This window comes from Glycine soja, chromosome 2, assembly GCF_004193775.1.
Source record: "Glycine soja cultivar W05 chromosome 2, ASM419377v2, whole genome shotgun sequence".
Classification (NCBI taxonomy): Eukaryota; Viridiplantae; Streptophyta; class Magnoliopsida; order Fabales; family Fabaceae; genus Glycine; species Glycine soja.
In genome coordinates, this window is record NC_041003.1 from 47,831,318 (window position 1) to 47,853,993 (window position 22,676).

A 22,676-nucleotide genomic window follows, 5' to 3' on the forward strand; every position below is an offset into this window, starting at 1 on the left:
CTCATAAAATTGTTATGATTTTGCTATTTGCATCATTTAACCCAGGGTGTGAAGAAATTAGGCATCGTCAATTTTCTTCTTTTGAGTTTTATGTTGTAAGAAAACAAGAAAGAACTCAATTGTTACTTATCAGAATTGTGTTGTCAAAAATAAAAATAATAGAAGAAAAAAGATTTCATGATTACAATGAATTATCGCCCCACTACATGCGGGAGAACCAAAATGTTAGCAATCTTTAAGTATGAATTGCAAGCAGCGGAGCTATTAGCACTAGGCAGACACAATATATAATGCACATAAAGCTGCGTCAACGATTCAGTCGGAAAGATAAAGGTTTTTATTGGGTCAAAGGCTTAGACTAAGAAAAAAAAATCAAGGTCTACGGAAGAGTATCTATCAAGGCTCGACTTTATACTTCATGCTGCAAATGAAAAAAAAAATACTTATAAGCATCAGACACCCTAAATGAGGACATTTTTGTATGAATTTTCCTTCAGATCATGACACCTAGCAAGTATTTATTTAATTTTTTTTTTTGTAAATGAGAAAACTAATAATTAAGGATTAAAAATACCAGAGTGTGTACTACATGCGCATTGAAAATTTGTTCCTAAATGGTGATTTTGACTTTTGAAGCCTCACTATTGCATAGTGTATGAGCTAGAAAATTGAACTCTTGTTTTCTAAAATGATTAATGAGACATTGGAGACAGTAAAGGAAGTAGCCAACAAAAATTAAACAGCAACATTAAAGATTTTGAAGAAACAAGAATCCTTAGAACTACAATCTTGAAATGATTACAGATATTCTGCAAAACACTGATTCAATAATTTAGCAATCAACTTCATAGTCAAAAGCATTGCAAGACAAATTCATATCAAATAAAAAGAGATCACCAAAATTCCATTATGCTACAATTCTAAATCTGAGAATCCTGTGAGCAGAGTGGTGACCTCATCAGTTGCTTAGGCTTCTTCTACAGGAATGGGGGCAATATTACCCATCGACGAGGATACCTAGGTCTCCCTTCCTTTCCATCAAACAACTGCAGGTTCATAAAAAAAAAAAAAATAAGACACATGATTCATATGATTATAAGATGCAAAAAGGGGAAGAGACTAGTAATATGTTCGGGAACACGTTTTACAACAAACAAATCATGTCCTTAATGTGAAAAACAAAAAAGCTAGAGCTAGTAGCATTCATTTTTGATGTGAAAAACCACGTCCCTGATCCGTCTCCAAACATGCAGTAACAATATTGGTTAACTTTATACTATACGATATGGTTTCACCCCATAAAAATGATAATTTTATTAAAAAAAATGCAAAATCCAAATCCAGTTGACCTTGGCATAACCAAGCAATAAACATTATATTCTTACAAGGAGCAGTGCTTTTTGAATCCATATGTTTAACTTTAACAAACAACATGATGGAGTCTAAAAATCAAGTTAGCCACAAACCTTTTGAAATATAAAAAGCTAAGGAGACATACCTTCTTTAAACGCCTGTGCTTGGCCAAAGCCCAATTGGTCATTATAAAAGTAGCAACCACAAGGAAAATGTAGCCTGCAACAGTTTGTGTTGCAATGTTGAATCCCAGCCACTGATAGATCTCAGTTGTATAATTTGCACAGGTAACAATATTGAAGAGAAAGCCCCTTGGGATTTGGTATCCACCTTCACCACCAGGACTACGAAGATTCTTCAGAATAATATGGCAATAGAAATTTGAAATTTGACAAAGTATCCCAAATCCAAACCCAATCTTCATTTGGAGGTCGTTTACAGGGGTATATAAAGGGTGGTTCACATAATAAGCAATATAGGAGCCAAAGGTCCAGTAATAAGCACAGTTACGAAACACATTGGAAAGGGGTGAGGTTGCATGGCTGAAGCAATGCACAAAAAATGTTTCCAGAATTCGTTTGGCATAATGGAAACACCAGTAGTACAAGGCATATGTCTGCACAGGGTGGATGACACGTTCACCTTTGTAGCCAAAATATTGGTAGACAGGGAGATAATAGAAGACTGGATAGAGAAGCAAAGGTCCCAAATACTCGCAGAAAAAAAGTGTACGGTAAGAAACTTGTGGGCCCAAGTCCTTGAATACAACAGTTAAGGTTTCTGAATTTCCAATTGTATAGTCTTTCAGACTCTTCTTGTAATTAAGGACAACAGGCCTTTCCTTTGATCCAGGTTGGACAGGAAGTGTCAAGCGCTGCCTTGATGGGTATTTCTTGGCTGTAAGTGAAACATACAAATCATGTTAATGATCTATGAAATCCAATGGTGCCTAGAGACACATACACTAACAGATAAGCATTCTTTTCTTCCAAGAGAGGTACTATGATGGAAAAACAAAGCAATACGATACTAGCATGAGTTGCATGCAGGATTGAACTAGAGTTGTCACCAATAATTCCTTTTATTTCACCACCCAATAAAAATTGGGGGGTTATGTAATTTTTCATAAACTGAGGAGCATTCAAATATTTCAGTTCAACTTCAACAACATAGAATAGGTTTACCTATGAAGCTACTGATAAAAACTTGCAGATCTGATAATCTAATAAACAATACTGAGACTCAATGCTAGTAGGTTATCATGCTGCTATAATCATTAAATGATCTTAATTTATGAAGCCCAAATCCTCTAAAAAAAAGAGAAAGTATCAGTGTCCAACATGTACCCAATACCGAAATGGCTAAGATACTGCTGAGAATCCCAGAATACAGTTTCGTTTCAAATAGACATGTAGTGTATTTTTTTGTTAAATTTCCTTTTCATGTAAGTTGTTCCTAATCATGTTGCAAAAAGGAGCCCCCATCACCACTAGGGCTAACAAACAGCAAGCCCAAAACCAAATGCATCTTCCTTCTCATAAACAATTTCCTGCAAGCAGCCATCTGCATTGCTGAAGTTGCTGGTGGTTCTAGCTCATCTTTTGGTTCTCTCTCCTTCGCTGGGTGCTGGTCTGTGTTCTCCAAGTTGCTATTGCTATGCATTTTTGGTAATGTATCATGGTTTTGTCCTAACTTGAATTTTTTAAAATGTCGGTATCTCTATCTGTAATTCTGTATCATAACCATATCATATTATGTATCTGGGCTTCTTGGATCTTAATAAATATTACATAGCAAGAATAATAAGCATCAATGAACATCAGCAGCTGTTATCAATTATCATCAGTCAGTGTAATAAGTTAAAAATCCATCACAAGTAAAAAAAACAAATAGAAAGCTCATTTCATTTTCTTATTTTTTTTATCCTAGAAGTGCTTCTAAAGAAGCTTACCCAAACAGGCCTAACTGGACTTTAGTTATTTTACATCGCAGATACTACTTTAAAAAAAAAGTAATTTATACATAAGAATGGTAGAGAAAAGGAACAAGTTCACTTACTTCGCTTATGAATTGCCTCCTGCAAATCTGCTACAGTAGCCTACGCAAAGAAAACAAGGGATAAACCATAAATTACTACTCTTGAAAACAAAGTCCCCTTTTGCCAATTGAAAAGATAGACAAAATGGTGAAAATTTTCAGCTATACAGATAAAACCTAACTCTCCAAAATTCAAAACTACCATGACAACAATAAAATTAACAAAAAAAACGAGTAAGAAATTTAGAGGAAAAAAAAAAAGACATACAGAATCGCTGAGCTCAATGCCACCTTTAACCACTTCTCTTCCACTTCGAGAAACCACTGTGACCTTCATCTTTGCGAATCAATAAACGGTAACTATATGCAAGATCCAACAGAACTTGAGGTCTGAAAAAAGAAAAAAACAACAACGAAGATTCACATCAGCAGCCAAAAACATAATGCAGTGAGTTTGATTTTTTACACGAATCTATTAAATTAACAATCACGTTAATATAGCAGAAACCCCCGCATTTAATTTCTATTAATTATGCCGAAATAATCGTCAAGTTCCAAGCTTTTTGGATTAAGTAACAGTGGGGAAGAATAAGCTAGCAAAAGATACGAACTTTGACGAAGAAACTTGGGATTCGATGATAACATAGACTGTGAGTGACAGCAAAATTAGGCAAAAAAAAAGCCTAAACAAAAACCCGTTGCTGTGAAATGAATGACCCAATTGGAGGAAAAGGAGTAAGGAGGAAGAAAGGGGAATAATCACCAGAATTGGGCAGAGAGAGAGATAAGGGGTGTTGATGTCTTTGCCAGTTACTCACAAACACAAAGGAAATGTGAGCTTAGGAATATTGAAATTCAATGTAATATATTATATATAGATTTTTAGATGGGAGAGGATAAATTAATGTGAAGTATGGCCAGTAGAAGATGAAGCCATGGATATGCATACATTGATGTGATGCAGTTGGGGTTGGACAGCTAACCGTTTTTGCCTGATAATCTATAACTCACCACATATTGTAACAAAGTTCCAATTGGTGTGGATGAAATTGATGTGAAAAAAATGATTTTGAATTATTAGTTTGAAAAAATATACTTTTATTTGTGAACAAGTGATTTTTTTTTTATTATAAAAAAATTTAATTACTCATTTAATTCATATATTTTACAAACTCATTTATTTTAGTATTGAAGTTTATATTTTAAACTCCAAAATGTCTATGCAATTAAATTTTTTAATTTTATTAGAGATCTTTTAGAAATTAAAATATAAATTTTATAACTAAAAAAATCATTTATTAAATTTTAGAGAATAAAAAATTTACTTATGACTAATAGATGAATGGATAATTAAACCTTATAGAAAATACTTTATTTTTAACTTTTATAATAACTGTGTAAATATATAATAGTATTTTATGTGGTCAGAATAAATTATTATTAATGAAATAAATTAAATATTCCTTGTCCCAAAAATGAAAAATATAAATTATCATTGAATGCCTATATTAATTTAAAATTATTTTAATGTAACTAAAAATCTCAAATTCAAATTTTAAATATAAATTTGTTTTCCATACTCGAAAAGAAAGGAGAGTAGTTTAGAAAAAATATATAAAATAACGTTTCCTCTTATCTTTATTGTCTAACTAACTTCAGAATGAAAAACTAATAATATTTTGCCTTATGAATAGGGTTTTACGGTCCGTTTGTGACTTCGGAATGGGAAATGCATCCTTGGGTGATGTATAGTTTTTACAAGGTGAAGTGGTGGACACATGGTGTGAGTGCATTAATTTTTATTCCTTTTATCACGTTTTGCTCAAATGGTTGAAGAGAAATAGTGCATAAGTTCTTTGCAATGGTTACCTTTTTCCTCTTTTCTCGAATCTCAAATGATAAAAGCCTAAGAGAATCATTGACTCTAACTATACAACATGTAAAATTCATACTAGATATTACTGATTATACATTCTACCTCTTTATGTTCTTGTTGGTATTTCACCCTTTTTTTAATTAGAATATTCGGATAACACATTTAACTGATGAACATATTACTTTCTCTCACCATATATGATAACTAAGAGTTTAATCGATAAATTATATGTTGTGTATTTGGATCTGTTTCATCTACACAGCTTTGACATGCATCAACAAAACAATTTTTTATTTTTATAATGTCATTGAAATAACTATTAATTGTTGTTTTTGATACATTTTGATGTAATAATTTGCTGAGACACAAATGATAATCCAGAGACACATGAAATCATCACTTTGTGTAATTTTATCTAAAAAAATTCGTACAAAATAGTACATTGCTCTTTAAAATTAGTTCAATTTAATTAAAAACTAATTTTGACATACACACACCTCAATATTTTTAGCGCAAGCATGCATTTGCTTGTAATTAACACAACCTACTATTCATCCAGATTTGATCCTTCCATCTTATTTTCTTTATATTTTGCTGCATTAGGAAAAAAAACATAAAATAAGTTTAATAAAAATAATAATGAGTTTAGTATATTAATTTAATTTGCTTATAACACGAAGAATAATTCGAGAGAATAGCATACAAAAATTAAGTGTATTATTTTTTCAAATTCAAATATTTGTCCTTAAAAAATTCTCAAAAACTAAACCTGTAAACCAAACAGCCAAGTACATATGTATGGCTCATGGCAGCGAGTCTCAAAACAGTAGTTGGATGATGAAATGATTGTGAATTTAAATTATTACTAACTAACTGTTACCTACTTTTCTGCTTACTAGTGTCTCAATTTCATTATAGTCCACAGACAGGGTTCTGCCTAATTAAATTATTGTTTTTCTTTGCATTTTGTTTACCTACAATTGCCTAATTAACCATTGACTTCATGACTTGTTTTCTTTTGGTCAGCGGAGGAAGGGAATTGAGCAACGATAAAAGGTCCAGTGAAAAATTCGTAGGAAAATAATTGGTATTCACTCCATATGCCGTGTTTATTTCAAGAAGAAAAAAAACTAAGAAGGATCAAATTAATGTTTCTTCCATCGTTTAGGTTGTGTTAAAATCGAGAGAAAGAAACCCTTTACATTGGACGTAAAAAATAAAAGGCAAAAATAAATTTACCCAAGATTAGACAAAGAAAGAGAGATGAAAAGAAAATTCAAGCCAAAGAGATAAAAAAAAATACTGTTTACATTACATAAATATCATTGTTGAAAATTGAATCAATCTCTTAATTTTACTTTTTTTTTTTAAGCAAGTGTCTTAATATTACTAAGCAATGCTACATACGACTGAAAATAACTCTCATCACATTTTACTATTGAGTTGAAATTGAAAGTGAAGTGATAGTCAGGTTATAAGATTTGTTTGATAGTAAAAGAAGAGAGGATGGGAAGGTATAAGTTTTAATTTTTGAATCTTTTCTATTAACAAAAAATTAATAATTAATAATTAATATTTATTAATAAAAAAAACTAAAAATGATGCTAAAAATAAAAAATGAGTTGTTAGGGTTGAATTGAGGTGGTGTGCCTTACTTCATCTTCTGGACCAAACTTGACTGGTCAATTAATTGTGGGTGATGCTAGGTACACCAGTTTTATTGTTTGTGCACCCAATATTTTTTGTTAATTCCAAAATTATCTTATGATTGATCTGTATGATTTGTACATATGAACTTGATCCGTAAGTATAATTTAAACATAAAGATAAACTTGATCTGTATGACTCATACAGATCATGTTAATCCATACAAACCATACAGATCAACTTGATCCGTATGAAATCCATATGATTCATACGGATCAACAAACATTTGCACAAGTCGTATTATATAAACAGGGTTTTAATAGCAGCTCTGCTCACCTTTACCCAGTAGTTTGAGATAGGGATTTAAGAAGTTTGGGTTCGACCAACAATTAATGGGTGATGCTAGATGCATCCAACATTATTGTTGGTACACCCAACATTTTAAGTGAATGGGCGAAAATGTCTTTCATTCAAGTTGATCCGTATGAGTCATACGAAAGTTGATCCGCATGAGTCATACGAGTCATATAGATCAAGTTGATCCATATGAGTCATACGACTTGTGCAAATATTTGTTGTTTTAATTTTTTTTCCCATATTTGTTATAGGAGGTGTGCTAACAATATACTCTTTAAAATACTTATTTTAACACTCTAAATCTTGTTAAAATTTATAAAAAACTATTAAATGATGAGTAAATCTTGTTAAATAAGAAGTGAATCTTATATTTTTTTTAATTTATAATAATTTCTTGTTAATAAAAAGAATATTTTTTTAAAGAAATAATAAAGAATATATTAAAAAATGTGTTACATGCATTCTTTAGCTCCTTCTTAATTCAAAAAAAAAAAAAAAAAACTCCTTTGTTGTGATTATTCTTTATTGGACAAGTATAGATTTCTAATAATAGTGTAACACAAACTATTATCATGCATGCATTGAATGTATATGATCTAGTAATATCTATATGTCAGTAGTAAAAGAACAACCGACTCCTCCACGTGTCACCATTTTCCATTTTTCCAATTTTATTCTTTGCGTTTCATGTGTCAGCGCTTCCCTCATCTCCCGTGCAAGCTCATCGTGTTATGCTTGTGCTTTCTCTGCTTCTTTGTTCCACCATTTTTTGAATTCAAATTCAAAATCACAGGCTAGGTTTCGCTAGGTTCCAGACTATGGTGATTCTATACTCTAAGTTGATTGTGTCATGTCATTAAGCTATTCTCACAAGCACTAGCCTATCAAACACCGTGCAGTGGTTTCTGATTTCACACAAATGTGACTAGTTTCCATTTACTTTTCTTCCAACCTCATTTTTGCATTTCAGTTGCATGTTCAAAGGGTTCACTCATTTGAATTTGGAGGACATTACGGAATACCGCATTGTTTACAATCACCGAAGAAATACAGTTAAAATTGGAGTTGAATGTAAATTTTTTTGTGAAACATAATCTTTTAAGCTTGACATGAAAATTGTCTTCAAATTCCCTTATTCAATAGTTAACTATGTTTTATTTTGGCCATGTTTATAAATTAAGTACAATATTACTTTGACTTTTGTAAATATTTATAAATTGACACTTTATTTTGTGGGTGTGCTTTTGTTATAAACAATGTCTCTAACATTGTGATTTTGTTAATTGACTATTCTTTATATAATATATGTTTTATTATAGTAGACCTTCAATTTAATTTACACGGGTTAATCATAAATTTTTTGAGTCATAATTATTTTTATTCTCATTTACTTAGTTTTTAATTAACTACATCATACTACTATCTAATATTATAGCCATACAAATATAATTATATTGTAACGGCTTACCCTTGTGTATGCATGAGTACTAAAGTAATTATCATAGAAAAATGATGAAATTGAATTGATGAAGCCATAAACCTTACTAGTCATTTCTATAACAATTTCCTTTTCCCCTGTATCCAAGTTTGTTTGAGATTTGCAAATCGAAAAAGATTTGATTGAATTAAGATAGATTTAATATTATATTCAAATCAGAGTGAATCAAATTTTACTTTGATGCTTAGATTGAATTTTATTTATTTTTTGAAACAAATCTAAATCAATTTATGAATACCCCTGACATACTCGTTATCTTGTTCCAAATCTCGCAATACCTTTTATTACTTCATCTCCGGCCCATGCTACATGATGAATTACCATCTCTCGATGGCCCACTGCAACCACTTTTGAGTCTTAGTTCCTGTCCTACCAATCAAATGGTGACACGTATATTTTTTCCTCAACACACAAAATATCCCTGACCAAAATTCCTAACCCTTTCGTAACACACAAAGAGGCACGATAAAAAATAATTGATGGCACATTAAAGAAATTTCATTCGAATATGAGTAGTTATATACATATTAGAAACACCTCTAGCACTCTCGTTTTATCCCTATATCTCCTTTCTTATTAAATTATATTATTTTTCATATTTATATTTTTCTCTCTTCTTTCTTTATCTTGAGGATGTCTTGTAGCATATGGATGGATGCCTATTCATCTTTATCCTTCAAATATTTTCAAACTGGTGTCGAACAAAGACAAGATGTAGTAGTCCGCGAGGTTAAGGTTAGCTTGCGTTGGCTACATAATTTTCTCTCTTGATGAGAACATTATACGTCTACCCAACAATTTCAACAAGTACAATATAATACTTGTTGCACATAAATTGTTTTTATTCCAATTAAATTCATTGTTATAATCACTTATTCAGACATCAATAAGTAATAGTAAAACTAATTATTTCTCGCGGTAATACATTTTATAGTTGATAATACTATCTTTATTCTTATTTATAAGAAATAAATTATAACTTATTTTTTCTAAAAAGAAATAAAATTAGTTTTCTTTCTAATTATCTTGTTAAAGCATACATGCATGTGTAATATTGGATAAACTCAAATCCAAACATAGACTAGATTTTCAAACATCTAAAATTTGATATGCTCTGCATATTAATATTGTACCGCACGTATTAATTTTTATTTCCTTTAACTTTTTATATACAAGTATATCTTAAAATAAATAAATAAAGTTAAAAGAAAAAAAACATTGCGTATTTGCGTCCCATGACACCGAAAAGCTATGCACAGTGCAGCGCGTACGTGGAGTGCAGTGGTTCACGTTTTTTGCCGAACACTGTCTACTATATCTATATGTCTAAGTCATCTTATGCTTTACTTTAATATCAGATTAACCAAGTCAAGTTTATACCTAGAGCTAGCTCCAATGGCAGCAGGGAAGAAGGGGCACATCGTGATGATACCTTTCATGGCACAAGGCCACATCATCCCATTCCTCGCATTAGCAAGGCAAATCCAACAGAGAACAACAAGCTTCACCATCACCATAGCCAACACACCCCTCAACATTCAATACCTACGATCTTCACTTTCTTCTCCCAATGAAATCCATCTTGCTGAGTTACCCTTCAACTCCACCCAACACGGTTTGCCACCCAACATAGAGAACACCGAGAAGCTCCCTCTCACTCACATAGCAAAACTCTTCCTTTCAACACTCAGCCTCGAAGCTCCTCTTCGCTCCTTGATATCACAGATCACAGAACAAGAGGGTCACCCTCCACTTTGCATTATATCTGACGTGTTCCTTGGCTGGGTTAACAACGTTGCAAAGACTTTAGGTATTAGGAACCTAAGCTTCACCACTTGTGGTGCTTATGGAACTTTGGCCTATATTTCTATCTGGTCCAACCTACCTCATAGGAAAACAGACTCTGATGAGTTCCATGTTCCGGGGTTCCCTCAAAACTACAAATTCCACCGCACCCAATTGCATAAATTTCTAAGAGCAGCTGATGGCACTGATGAGTGGTCACAGTTTTTCATTCCACAGATTGCACTTTCTATCAAGTCTGATGGGTGGATTTGCAACACGGTTGAGGAGATTGAGCCTTTGGGGTTGCATCTTCTGAGGAACTATCTTCAACTTCCCGTTTGGAATGTGGGGCCTCTCTTGCCACCTGTTTCACTCAGTGGCTCTAAACATCGTGCAGGAAAGGAACCTGGCATAGCCCTTGAAGCATGTATGGAGTGGCTGGATTTGAAAGATGAGAATTCTGTTGTCTACATTTCATTTGGGTCACAGAACACTATCAGTGCCTCCCAAATGATGGCATTGGCGGAGGGGTTGGAAGAGAGTGGGATATCGTTTATTTGGGTTATAAGGCCACCTTTTGGTTTTGACATTAATAGAGAGTTCATTGCAGAATGGTTGCCAAAAGGGTTTGAAGAGAGAATGAGGGACACCAAACGTGGCCTTTTGGTGAACAAATGGGGACCCCAGTTGGAGATTCTGTCACACAGTTCCACAGGAGCATTTCTAAGCCATTGTGGATGGAACTCTGTGTTGGAGAGTCTCAGCTATGGGGTGCCTATGATTGGGTGGCCACTAGCTGCTGAACAAGCATACAATGTGAAGATGTTGGTGGAGGAAATGGGTGTGGCTATTGAGCTCACTCGAACTGTGGAAACTGTGATCTCTGGGGAGCAGGTTAAGAAGGTTATAGAAATAGCTATGGAGCAAGAAGGGAAGGGAAAGGAGATGAAGGAGAAGGCGAATGAGATTGCAGCTCACATGAGAGAGGCCATAACAGAGAAAGGTAAAGAAAAGGGGTCTTCTGTGAGAGCAATGGATGATCTTGTTACAACCATTTTATCACCCAACAAGGCTGTATGATTTGCTACATTTAGAATTTGGAATTTGAATAATAATAAAGTTGCTTGTGTAAGCATACTTTTGAAACTGCTAAGCAATCTTTAACACTTGACTTTGATCATGTCACTGTGGAGATCAAAAGTTCACTTTTTTTGATTGATGATTTTAAAACAATATAGATGGTCAATGGATATTATGTCCATATGTTAACTTTTTAGTAGGACTATATGTGCACTTGCAGAGACTGTGTCGGTCTTTATACACATAAAAATGGTTTTAAAGAGTTAATATATATTAAATTCATTCGTATGTAATTTATGGTTATTATTATGTATTAAAACTTCGCATAGCGAAAAGCCTCTGGACAATGGGATAGGAAGTTTTTTTATTATGTATTAAAACTTGTTTTTCATTGAAAATGTAAAAAAAAAAAATAAAAAATTCTAGCATTCAATCAAACAGGACTTGTGTCAATAACTAATTTGACCAAACTTTAACTGCTGGTAGTTTGACAATAATTTTGTACGAGTTTATATTTTATGCACTATAATGTAAAATTTTAACTCTATTTATCAATGATTTGTTATCAGTAATTAAAATTATATTAAGTATGAATTATAAGATAATAAAAATTACCAATCTTACTGCACATTAACAATTGTAATTAGATAACAAGGTAAAAATTACTTACACCTCCAATACATTTAAATTCATTTTGTACTGTAGCATCATTTATTCCAGTTTGTTATTTGAACATAAAATTACCCTTCATATATCTTCCAGAGCATGCTAACCGCATCTAAGTAATGACTATCCTTTTTAGACTTTTACATCCAATATTTTTTAATATAAACTAAAAGTAGCTTTAATTATGATTTTTTTTAATACAACAACAACAACAACAACAACGCCTTATCCCACTAGGTGGGGTCGGCTACATGGATCAACTTCCGCCATAATGTTCTATCAAGTACCATACTTCTATCCAAACCATTAATTTCGAGATCCTTTTTTATAACCTCTCTTATAGTCTTTTTGGGTCTTCCTCTGCCTCGAATTGTTTGTCTTCTCTCCATCTGGTCTACTCTCCTCACTACAGAGTCTACCGGTCTTCTCTCTACATGCCCAAACCACCTAAGTCTATTTTCCACCATCTTCTCTACAATAGGCGCTACTCCAACCCTCTCTCTAATAGCTTCGTTTCTAATGATTTTTTTTAATAATTAAAGGTAATTTTGTCACCAAACTAAGATATGATTTCTAAAATTTCACTAAACAATACCTGCTTTTGTTTGCCTTTTCTTTCTTCCAAATTCCTGAACCCATTTCTACTCGTTATTCGTTTGGAGAATGCTCCTCCACCCCGGTGAAGGGGAAATGATTTTCCAAACGGTTCCTATAAAGTAAATCTGTTGCCTATGATATATAATACATGTACACATAAATATTTTAGACAACAAACTTACACACAAAAAAAAAAAAAGACTTCACTACGTTTTCTAAGCCATTTGTGTATTCAGTGGTTACCACATGGCCATCGCGAACTCATCTTGGTATGAAACAAAAATTTTCCGCTTCACTTTCGAGGCCTTTTTGACAGAGGTTCTGTCTGTGCATCACCCTGCCAAATTTTAGCGTATAAATAAACATTAACATATACAAAAAAAATGCCCCAGTGTGATAAGAGGTTTTAGGTTAAACTAAAGTAAAATTATAACGAGAAAATGAATATGTATGTAAATTGTTCTTAAATTGTAATTGTAATACAACAAAAGAAACTGAAATAAACAGAGATTTTATTAGCATTATTACGGGTGTGCTTGATTGTGTTCTCTTTTTTTTTTTTCAAAATTAATTTACAAAGTGACATGCATGAAATATTTTTCAGAAGGAAATAGAGGCGAGAAAAACTATTTGAGAACACAAAAAAAATAAAATTAACACATTGGTTCGCCTGGTGGCACTTATTTAGGTAACAGGAAACAACTTACAGGACCCAAGAGTTGCTCGCGGATATAGGCCATTGATCGTAGTACAGCACCCAATGTGTCCTTGGACACCTGAAACTTAACTTCACTCGCACCAGAAGTTGTCTCGGCGACGGGAAGCTGAAACAGTTTAAAGAATTTCAATAATGTAAAAGTTTGTCAAAGTACATAGACCGAAAATCAAAGATAACATTTTCAGGAGGTGGGATTTCCATATAATAACAATTAAAACAAGTAACAAACATGCATCAACCACTCAATCCCCCATATGAAAAATGCTAGGCACATCCACATTGAACACAATGATTACTCCACATATGTGCTCCTTCCCATCAAAATATGGCCTCCAATTTAGAATGTCAATTCCTGTTCAGTCTTGAGATACAAAGGAATGAAGCTAAGTATTTGTCCGTGTGAATGTTCTTTATATTTTAAACTGAATTTGGTTAAGCTAATTTGAAGATATTAAAGTAAAAAAACAAGTAAAATGTCATATTATGATATTACAAGTTATCTACCTCAACAGCATCGTGTCATTTTATACAGCTGCATTTTCAACCGTATCATGTTTGATACATTCATTAATAGCCAATATGAATGTGCTCCTACTTTACAATTTCCCCAATAATCTATCTCATTGACCTATACACCATCCTCTGAAAAACAACAGACAGACTAGTTCTGTTCCCTTTTCATATGTTGCCAATTTAAATAAAATTAAAATTCTCTTCCTTAGTAACCTAATCAATAGCATGTGCTCCTTACACAAAATCTTACCTTATAAATATAAATGAATAAAAATATCCTCCCACCCCTATTTACAGCCACTCAGTAAGAAGAGAAGTGCTTTAAGGAATTTTAATTATGAAAGTGCACAGCAGCATCAATCCCTGCTTTTCTAGCACTAGAATACTAAAGCAACAAAGCATACGGACAGGCCTATTTGAAAAAGATAAATCAATAAGGAACAAAATCACACACCTTGAGATTCAATACAGCAAACTTCCTAGTTGGTGTGGAAAGCTGATCACTGATGTTGACCATATGGTTAAACAATGGTTCCAAGCTAACTTTTGAGAGATTAAACTTAACCTCGGATTCTGTTGAAGGAATCCTGCTATAATCTTGCAACTGCATTAAAAATATGTTAGGATCCTCACATTGTTGTTATTTGTTAAAATGTTGCAAGAGGATAAAAGCAGGACACCCAGACACAATTAAATGTTACAGAAGATACAAAAAGGGGCTAAGGTTATTTGAGTCTCAAAAGCTTCTCATGCAAAAGCATAGGTATATAAACCAACTCTAAACTAAATCATAACTCATGGGTACTACTACCAATTTTTCATCATTCATATTATTATCAGCACACCTTAAGACTGATAACAGCTACTCTATTCCCTGGTGTTGAGTTCCTGTTCTCCATTACCCACGTCAATGATTTCAGACATGGATAAACCACCTACATGATAAAGCACAAGGACCAGTTTAATGTCATGCAGTCCAATTCCAATCCTAAGAATATATCAAATAAAAAGGAGAAAAGAGGTTCTCCTTCACATACCATGTTTTCTGGTGGACCATCATCTCGCTGGAGAGACACTGGGGTCATTTGCGGTAAATTTAGATCAGCAACTGATTGAACGGGAGTACTAGCATCATTAAGATTAAACCTCTGTGTTGTTTCATCCTGCAATGGCCACAAAAGAGGGTTTGTATCTACTGTTGAAGTAGGGGATTTTCTGTCATCATAAGCAGTCCCACTGGCTGGATGACTGGGAGGGGCAACTTTGGCAACACTTCTCCTCATGAAAGAAATCTTCTTTCCACTTTCTCTAAGAGCACTAATTGCAGTATCATAAATTTCCACAGTCAATGCCCCTTCTTCAGCATACTTGATGGCTTCCCAACAAAGATTGCTATATCGTGATGTCAAAGACTCGTGTCCAAGTGATTCACCAGCAAGTTCAACTGATCCAGCACTGCTTTTTGCATTTCTTGTCCACCGTTTTAAAATGTAATGAGATGGTAATGTAAGTACATTAGTCACAGTAAAAACAGTTAGAACATGTCTACAAAGAATGCCTGAATACTCAAACATTTGGCAACTACAGTTAGCTCTCAACTCAGAAAGGTTTAATGTGACAACATATGCCTTTTGGTCATCCTCAAATTTTGCAACCCTGAATATGCTATTTTCTCCATCTTCTTCAATTCTGTTGGCAGTATAAGCAAAAGTTTCAACTAGCTCTTCTTGAAACTTTGAAAATATTTTCCGCGTATAGAGATTCGCAGCCTGCTTCTCCATCGGGGAAGGTGTCTTCAGAACAGGGGTGGTACAAATTGTCTCATAATCTGATTCTAATTCTTTTTCAAACCAGCACTCCAAAGCTTGTTCATACTGCCTAAAGAACAGTGGTAATGTTGTCTGGTGGTTGACAAAACCATAAAAATAAGAACCATCAAATCCTTGATTAGGAGATATTGCTGCAAAAAATGAATCACGAAAATATGCTGGAACCCATTGAGCACGAGCACTGTACAAGGACTGAAGCCAATCATTTTTTGTGAGTTCATATTTATTGATGATAAAATTCCAAGATGAATCAAACTCCTCAATTGTTTCCGTCAGATTAATACAATTATAAAGTTCAATCTGAAAATTTGGATGCATGTTGCATACATGGGCCAACTTTTCATGGCCTTCTCGCAAGACATGCCATTTGCTTATACAGTGGCGTGTTTGAGGAAAAACTTGTGAAACGGCTGTCTGTATGGCTCTGTCTTGATCAGTAGTGATAGAGACAGGGTATCGGTCATTCATCGCTGTCAGAAATGTCTTAAAAAGCCACACAAAAGAAGCTTCAGAATCATCCAAAAGAAGTGCACAGCCAAACAAAATCATCTGACCATGATGGTTTACCCCAGTGAATGGAGCAAATGGCACTCCATATTGATTTATTCTGTATGTTGTGTCCAGAGTAACTGCATCACCAAAATGACTGTAAGAAGTCCTTGATCTTGCATCTGCCCAAAACACATTAGACATATGATTATCTTCATCAAGTTGGATTGCATAGAAGAAACCAGGGTTCTCAGCTTGCATTTTCTTAAAGTACTCCAGCAGGTTCTGAGCATCCTTCCCTAATGTCCTCTTTCGACTAGGTGGCCTAACAGCATAATTCATCATTGTAGGACTTTTAACTGGCTGATTTGTTTCAGCAACAGCAGCAGCTGCAGGAATATTCTTAATTCCCTGAATATTCTTAGTGGGAATGCAATTCTTATCCATAGATACATACATCACACCACTTGGAACAAGCCCCACTCCTTGGTAAGTTTCAGGCATGGTTCTTCCAACACTAGAAAAGGGCTTACGTGGCCGAATATTATGCACCTTACTAAGGTTACCAAGGGAATGGCTATGATCCTTTATAAATTTTGTAACAACCCACTTATTTTGACCCTTCTGCTCGATCCTAATCATTGCATTGCAGCTTTCAGGAGGCTTTCTTTTTGAATCTTCCCTGCCACACACAAACTCCCGGTACATATTTGCCCCATCAGCTGTGGAACAACCACCATATAGGCCAGCTTTGCAGCTGAAACCCACTCGTTTGCCATACTCAATGTAGAAAGCCTTTGCAGCATCTTCAGAATCAAATTCCCTACCCACATATGGCTCAGAAACCCCAACCCGAACATGAGAACCAGAGTTGTTTTCAGCACTACTAACTCCACCTTCACTAGATTCAGCATTTCCATTGTCTGCCATAGCTTGATGGTCACTTCCTTCTCCCATGCTTATCACTTGTATGTAGCCAAAGTTGCATGTTTTAATCCTATCAGGTAGAAAGATGGGTTGTCTTAAATTGCCTATGCACCAAGTAAACCAAAGTCAAACAATGCAGCATTTCACCTCAAATATTCTCAATAATGGAATGTAGCATAACTAAGACAAGAACCAGAAAAGAAAAAAAAAATTGAGCTTCTTCAGATTAAAAGAAAATTCCCATTTACCAAATTAAGGATATATGAAGTGACACAAAAATAATCCGGTCTCATCAAAACTGAATCTTATTTAAAGTGTTCATTAACAATTCAAAACTGACAGGCATCATCAGAAATTTTACATCGCCAAAAACAATGCTAATAGAACAAAAGTTCAATGTCAAATAGGTTTAAGCTAAATACCATAAACAGCATAACTAAAACACACAGTTTTAATATTCAATTAATTATCAACATTAATTATCACAAATAGGTCAAAACGCATACCTAGAGATGAAGTAACCAATAAAAGTTGCAAAACTTTAAGTAAAATACACAAAAGTTAAAAGCAGTCAATAAAAACAGTAACGGTAACAAAATTCATTGTAAAAGTTAAACGAGAAATTGGAGGTAGTCATAACTTACAGCGACGAAAACTAAGTGTGGCGCTAATAAAGCCCGTGAAATAATTAGAGTGCTGAAAATCAGGGGTTGAGGAATCACAGAAACGCGTGAACGGTGAGGGAACGAAACGACGGCGTTTTGGAGAGAGTTAGGGTTCCGCAGCTCCGAGCGGTTGCAGAGTGGGAGGAGGAAGGAGCGTGAGCGTGAGAGTGGGTGGATGTAGTGTTGCATAGGTTAGATATGAGTACACACGTCATCGTTACCGTTTGATCTAAATCAGACGGTTATGATTCGCTTAGCTCGAAATCTATTTTAAATGGGAACTTCCTTCGGTTTTTTGTCTTTTGTGGTGGGATTTCTCACCTACACTGTCCACCATCCATCCATAGCTGTGGGATCCACATAACATATACACCGTACATTCCGTTTATGATTATATTTTAGTATTTCACTTCTTTTTTTTAATATAGTTTTTGTACGTGTCTAATTTCTATTTTTAATAAGACATTTGAGGCTGAAACTTGACATTGTTGACACCCGAAGAGCAACCCATCATACATCACATGCCAAATTTTATTAAAAAAGAACATTACAAGAGATGAAAAAACACAAGAACCAAAGATATGAAATCAACCAAAACGAAAGTTGGGTAAATCTATTCTATCTTGAGAGAACGGATTTCTAACAAAGTTTGGAGTGGTAAGTAATATGTATCCCATCGTGTTGTATTATGCATGGAACGTGATATCAAAATTTGTAAGATGATCAACACACTCGATCATTGTCTTTGTAAAAGATATGTGAGATAACAAATTGAAGGAATGATGACACAACAATTAAAAACATAAGAGTGAGAATAACTATTAAAAATGCTCTTATTCAAGAAATAACTCCTAAAAACACCTTCATTCAATAATTAACTCTTAAAAATGTCCTCTTTTGAGAAATAATTCTTAATAATACCCTCATAAGGGGGCGTTCAAGCAATAGGTGCATTTTATTCTCACGATGAGAGAAGAAAAAGTAATATTCACATGAATATATGAGAAGCTATCTTATTTTCTATTCAAATTATTTTGAATTTCTAAAATTATTCCAAAGAATATTAAAATAAAACCAAACACATTTTTAAGTATACTCATAAATAACACTTCTGGTTATAATAGTTCTCAATATGTGATCTTAAAAATATAGTATGATACCCTCGATTGGAACAAATCCTCCCGAAGAACGAATCTGTTTCCTTTTTTAAAGTTTTAGTTTTTACCCTTTTAATTTTATTTTTTATTAACTTTTTAGTTTTTCACTCATAAATTTAATTAAAAAATATTTTTTACACATAAAATAACGGCTATAATCATTAAAGTGAAAACATTAGGACGAGATTTTTTTTCCTCAATCAAGGATTACATATGTCTCACACAGCTCAATGGATTAGAGTCTAATTTCTTTGATGGATTCCTTCAAATATGAATATAATTGGATCTTACATCATTGGATTTTGATCCTAAAAATTATATGACATTTATTTTAAAATATAATATTACATTCTCAAAAATCATATTTACAAAATTATTATAATTAAGAATGTTATTGCCCTAGTATATATATAATAATAATAATAATAATCACCATTATAATAATAATAATTATTTATCAGTATGAATATTTGCATACAATAATGATTAAAGAAACAGGATGAAATATATATAATTATAATCATACATCTATTCCCTCTTTCATCTTAATTTTCCAGTTTGACCCTGATTTTCTTTCTAGATTTCTCATACTTTTTGAGTCTCAATGAATTAAAGAGAAATAACATCAGTGAAGGGTAGCTCAGTGGGATCAAGCTCGTTATTATTTTGCACAAGAGTTTTGGAAAGCCTCAAGAGACTCCTGATTGGTAAAATAGCCTTGGCGTTAACATCATGCATGCTCCTGGCAAACAAGCACCTGCATGCCTCACTCGCCGCCTCAAAAAGCTCCACGTCCCTCTTATTCTGCCCCAACAAACAGTGCCCCAGAATCCTCAAAACCGGTTCCAACAACTCCCATGGCAGCGGAACCCTAGACTCCACCTTCCCCTTCTCCTTCTCTTCAAGCTCCGCCTCAGCATCAACAAAAACAACACTTTCTTCTCCATTATCCTCCTCCTCTTCCAAATTCTTGTACATGTCACCGTCTTGCCCCGCCCACAGTTTACAAAACTCGCAAAAATCGATCTTTGAGGACACCGGCATGTGGGGGATTTTGGCGTAGAAGAGCTCCAGCGCCACGCCCACGATTCGGGCTCTACGTGTGGACCGGACGGTGCCGTGTGGCTCAAGCGAAGGGGACACCACAGCGACGTTGAGTTCGGTGCTGGAGTTAATGTTCTTGTTGTTATTAGGGGTTAACGCTTTTGGATCGTGGTAGAGGCTAGGTTGTGCGAGGTCGGGGATCGTGACGGACACGGCTTGCCCGGCGCGTGAGGTTGTTTCGTGCGCGTACAGGGCTAAGAGGACGGCTTCGAATCCGGCTTGGGGTTTCCTGTCGGCGACGCGGGAGAGGTAGACGCCGGCGATGACGGGGAGGAAGCGGAGGACGAGGAGCTGGAGTTCCGTGACGCCGGATTGGAAGGTGTCGTAGAGCCACCGGCAGAGGTTGTTGTCGCCGGCACCGGAGTTGGGGCGCCGAAGGAGGGAGGAGATGTGGGAGTAGATTTCGGGGTTGGAGAGGAGGGAGGTGGGGGTGGTGATGGAGAGAGAGGGGACGATGGAGGATAGGGATTCGATCGCGGTTTGGACTTTTTCCGGGGAGTCTGCGGCGGAGACGGTGGTGGCTTCGTCGCCTGACATTGTGTGTGTTTGAGAGAAGGTACGTTTTTTTCTCTCTTTTCTTTAGCAGAGGTGAGTTTTTGTCTGTGGAAGTTAGAGAAGCAGCGTAACGGATGGAGCCAAAATAGGATCTTATATTAATTTCGCTGCTGCAAATGCTCATCATAACTCAGTGGAAGTTTTTGTTTTTTGTTATATATATATATATATTGGACAGAAGAAAACTCAAAACAAAATAAAAATATGAGGAATAGGGAAAAGTGTAAAATAAGATACATAATAATCCTATAAATAGAGTGAGATTAAACCTGTTATAAAATTTGATTGTATGAATACAATTGCATGCATATCAAAATTCAGATCAAGAAGGGAAAATAATTTATTCATTCTTTCGTCTGTATCAGCAATATTTCTAAGCTCATACGCGTTATGCGTCCAGTAGTGATTGCTTATTATAGTCCATTAATACCAGAGATTAGATTGATGACTAATTTATGAGTAAGAGGTGGAGTGCATTGTTCACTTTAAATACAAAATGAGATACAGACACTGTGCTCTTAAGATCATATTAATTAGTTGGGAAGATTCAATGTTCAGTTGTTCTTTGGTATAAAAAATAAGTCAAAGATACGAATTAATTTAAAAAAATTATTATTGAGAATAATTATAGATTGGTATATATGCACGGCGTACTGAATAATATAAATTATAAATAAAATTTAATTATTCCAAAACGTTTTTTTATAGTATATTATTCTGATAAAAAAAATCTAGAGATGGCTCAGGCTTTGGGATTCACGTTCTCTGTACGTAGCATAGGTTCTATGAATGACTCTGGTTTAACGGGCAATAACGGGATGATACCAAAGATTTCCCTTTTGGGATATATGGTAATGCCAAATACAAAAAGGCCACATGTATGTAGATGTTTTCATGGAAATTTTTGCTCGAATTGAATATGAGAAAGCTAATTGTCTGAAACACAAAAGTGATAATTGTTGATTCAGTATTTGATGGTGTTTGTGCACGTACCATGGCAAGATTTACTTGTGGTGAAATTGTTGGGAAAGAACCTTGGGTTTAATTTTATGAAGGAAGTCTTTGGAAACTCGTGGCTGGGTTCAAACTATTGGATATTTGGAATAGATACTTCATGGTGAAGTTTTACATTATGGAGGATCTTTATCTCACGGTACAAATTTGTTCATAAGAATTCATCTCACCGATTGGTATGGATTCGATCTCATAATCGAGATAATCAATTCTGATGAAAATTTGTAGGAATAACTAAAAGTTGCATCTAGAAACAAAAGTCTTACGGAAATTAAGAAAAATTCATGTCTTATAAAAATACATTTTGATCAAGTGATATGTTGTTTATTTTAAATTTCAAATTCATTTTTCAAGTTTTAATGTTATCTTCATCTTATTTTATTTATTAATAAATTATTGGTTGAGTGTTATTCTAATAGAAAAAAAAATCATAATTCTTTTTTATACTTGTGATAGCCTTTTCACATTGTTTTTTTTTTTTTGCCACACGTGGTTTAACATGCCTTAATACCTCAATAGTCTTTATTTCCAATATTTTTTATAATTAAATTAAGGTGTTACAGAATGTTTTAAGTAAAGAAGTAAAAAACAATTTCAATATAGTAATTTTAATCATCATTATATTAAGATTTTAAAGTTTTTGTTACTAATTTACTATTTTAAAAATACAAAGTGTCACTAAAATTATTCTTCAAAATCTAAAATGTCACTGTGAAAACCACATGATGATTAAAAAAACTTATAAAAACTAATTTACTAATAAATTATTTTTTTGATATAATATTATTTTAGAAGATTAATGTGATAAA

At 34.0% G+C, this 22,676-nt stretch overlaps 4 protein-coding genes across 7 annotated transcripts; 1 reads left to right on the forward strand and 3 right to left on the reverse strand.

Moving 5' to 3' along the window:
- Positions 1–722: 722 nt before the first annotated feature.
- On the reverse strand, positions 723–4,362 carry LOC114400569 (very-long-chain enoyl-CoA reductase-like). 3 transcript variants are annotated; one of them, XM_028363092.1, is made up of 5 exons: positions 4,340–4,362; positions 3,659–3,780; positions 3,412–3,451; positions 1,499–2,250; positions 723–1,046 (listed from the first exon to the last, which is right to left on the reverse strand). In XM_028363092.1, exons 2-5 carry the CDS (start codon positions 3,725–3,727, stop codon positions 978–980), a joined length of 930 nt encoding a protein of 309 aa, XP_028218893.1. In that variant the 5' UTR covers positions 3,728–3,780; positions 4,340–4,362; the 3' UTR covers positions 723–977. The 3 variants fall into 3 exon arrangements, with proteins under 3 accessions (XP_028218893.1, XP_028218876.1, XP_028218885.1); XM_028363075.1 differs by lacking the exon at positions 4,340–4,362 and adding an exon at positions 4,154–4,315; XM_028363084.1 differs by lacking the exon at positions 4,340–4,362 and adding an exon at positions 4,002–4,147.
- Positions 4,363–10,102: 5,740 nt separating this feature from the next.
- LOC114400586 (UDP-glycosyltransferase 92A1-like) lies at positions 10,103–11,842 on the forward strand. The gene has a single exon (XM_028363103.1). It carries the CDS (start codon positions 10,107–10,109, stop codon positions 11,631–11,633), a length of 1,527 nt encoding a protein of 508 aa, XP_028218904.1. The 5' UTR covers positions 10,103–10,106; the 3' UTR covers positions 11,634–11,842.
- Positions 11,843–12,845: 1,003 nt separating this feature from the next.
- On the reverse strand, positions 12,846–18,278 carry LOC114400594 (protein FAR1-RELATED SEQUENCE 3-like). 2 transcript variants are annotated; one of them, XM_028363124.1, is made up of 6 exons: positions 18,017–18,278; positions 15,165–17,442; positions 14,973–15,062; positions 14,582–14,731; positions 13,604–13,720; positions 12,846–13,233 (listed from the first exon to the last, which is right to left on the reverse strand). In XM_028363124.1, the coding sequence occupies exons 2-6, from the start codon at positions 17,400–17,402 to the stop codon at positions 13,189–13,191; spliced, it is 2,640 nt and encodes an 879-aa protein (XP_028218925.1). In that variant the 5' UTR covers positions 17,403–17,442; positions 18,017–18,278; the 3' UTR covers positions 12,846–13,188. The 2 variants fall into 2 exon arrangements, with proteins under 2 accessions (XP_028218925.1, XP_028218917.1); XM_028363116.1 differs by having other exon boundaries at positions 15,165–17,476.
- Positions 18,279–19,706: 1,428 nt separating this feature from the next.
- LOC114372047 (hyccin) lies at positions 19,707–20,972 on the reverse strand. The gene has a single exon (XM_028329435.1). It carries the CDS (start codon positions 20,833–20,835, stop codon positions 19,804–19,806), a length of 1,032 nt encoding a protein of 343 aa, XP_028185236.1. The 5' UTR covers positions 20,836–20,972; the 3' UTR covers positions 19,707–19,803.
- Between the last annotated feature and the right edge of the window lie 1,704 nt (positions 20,973–22,676).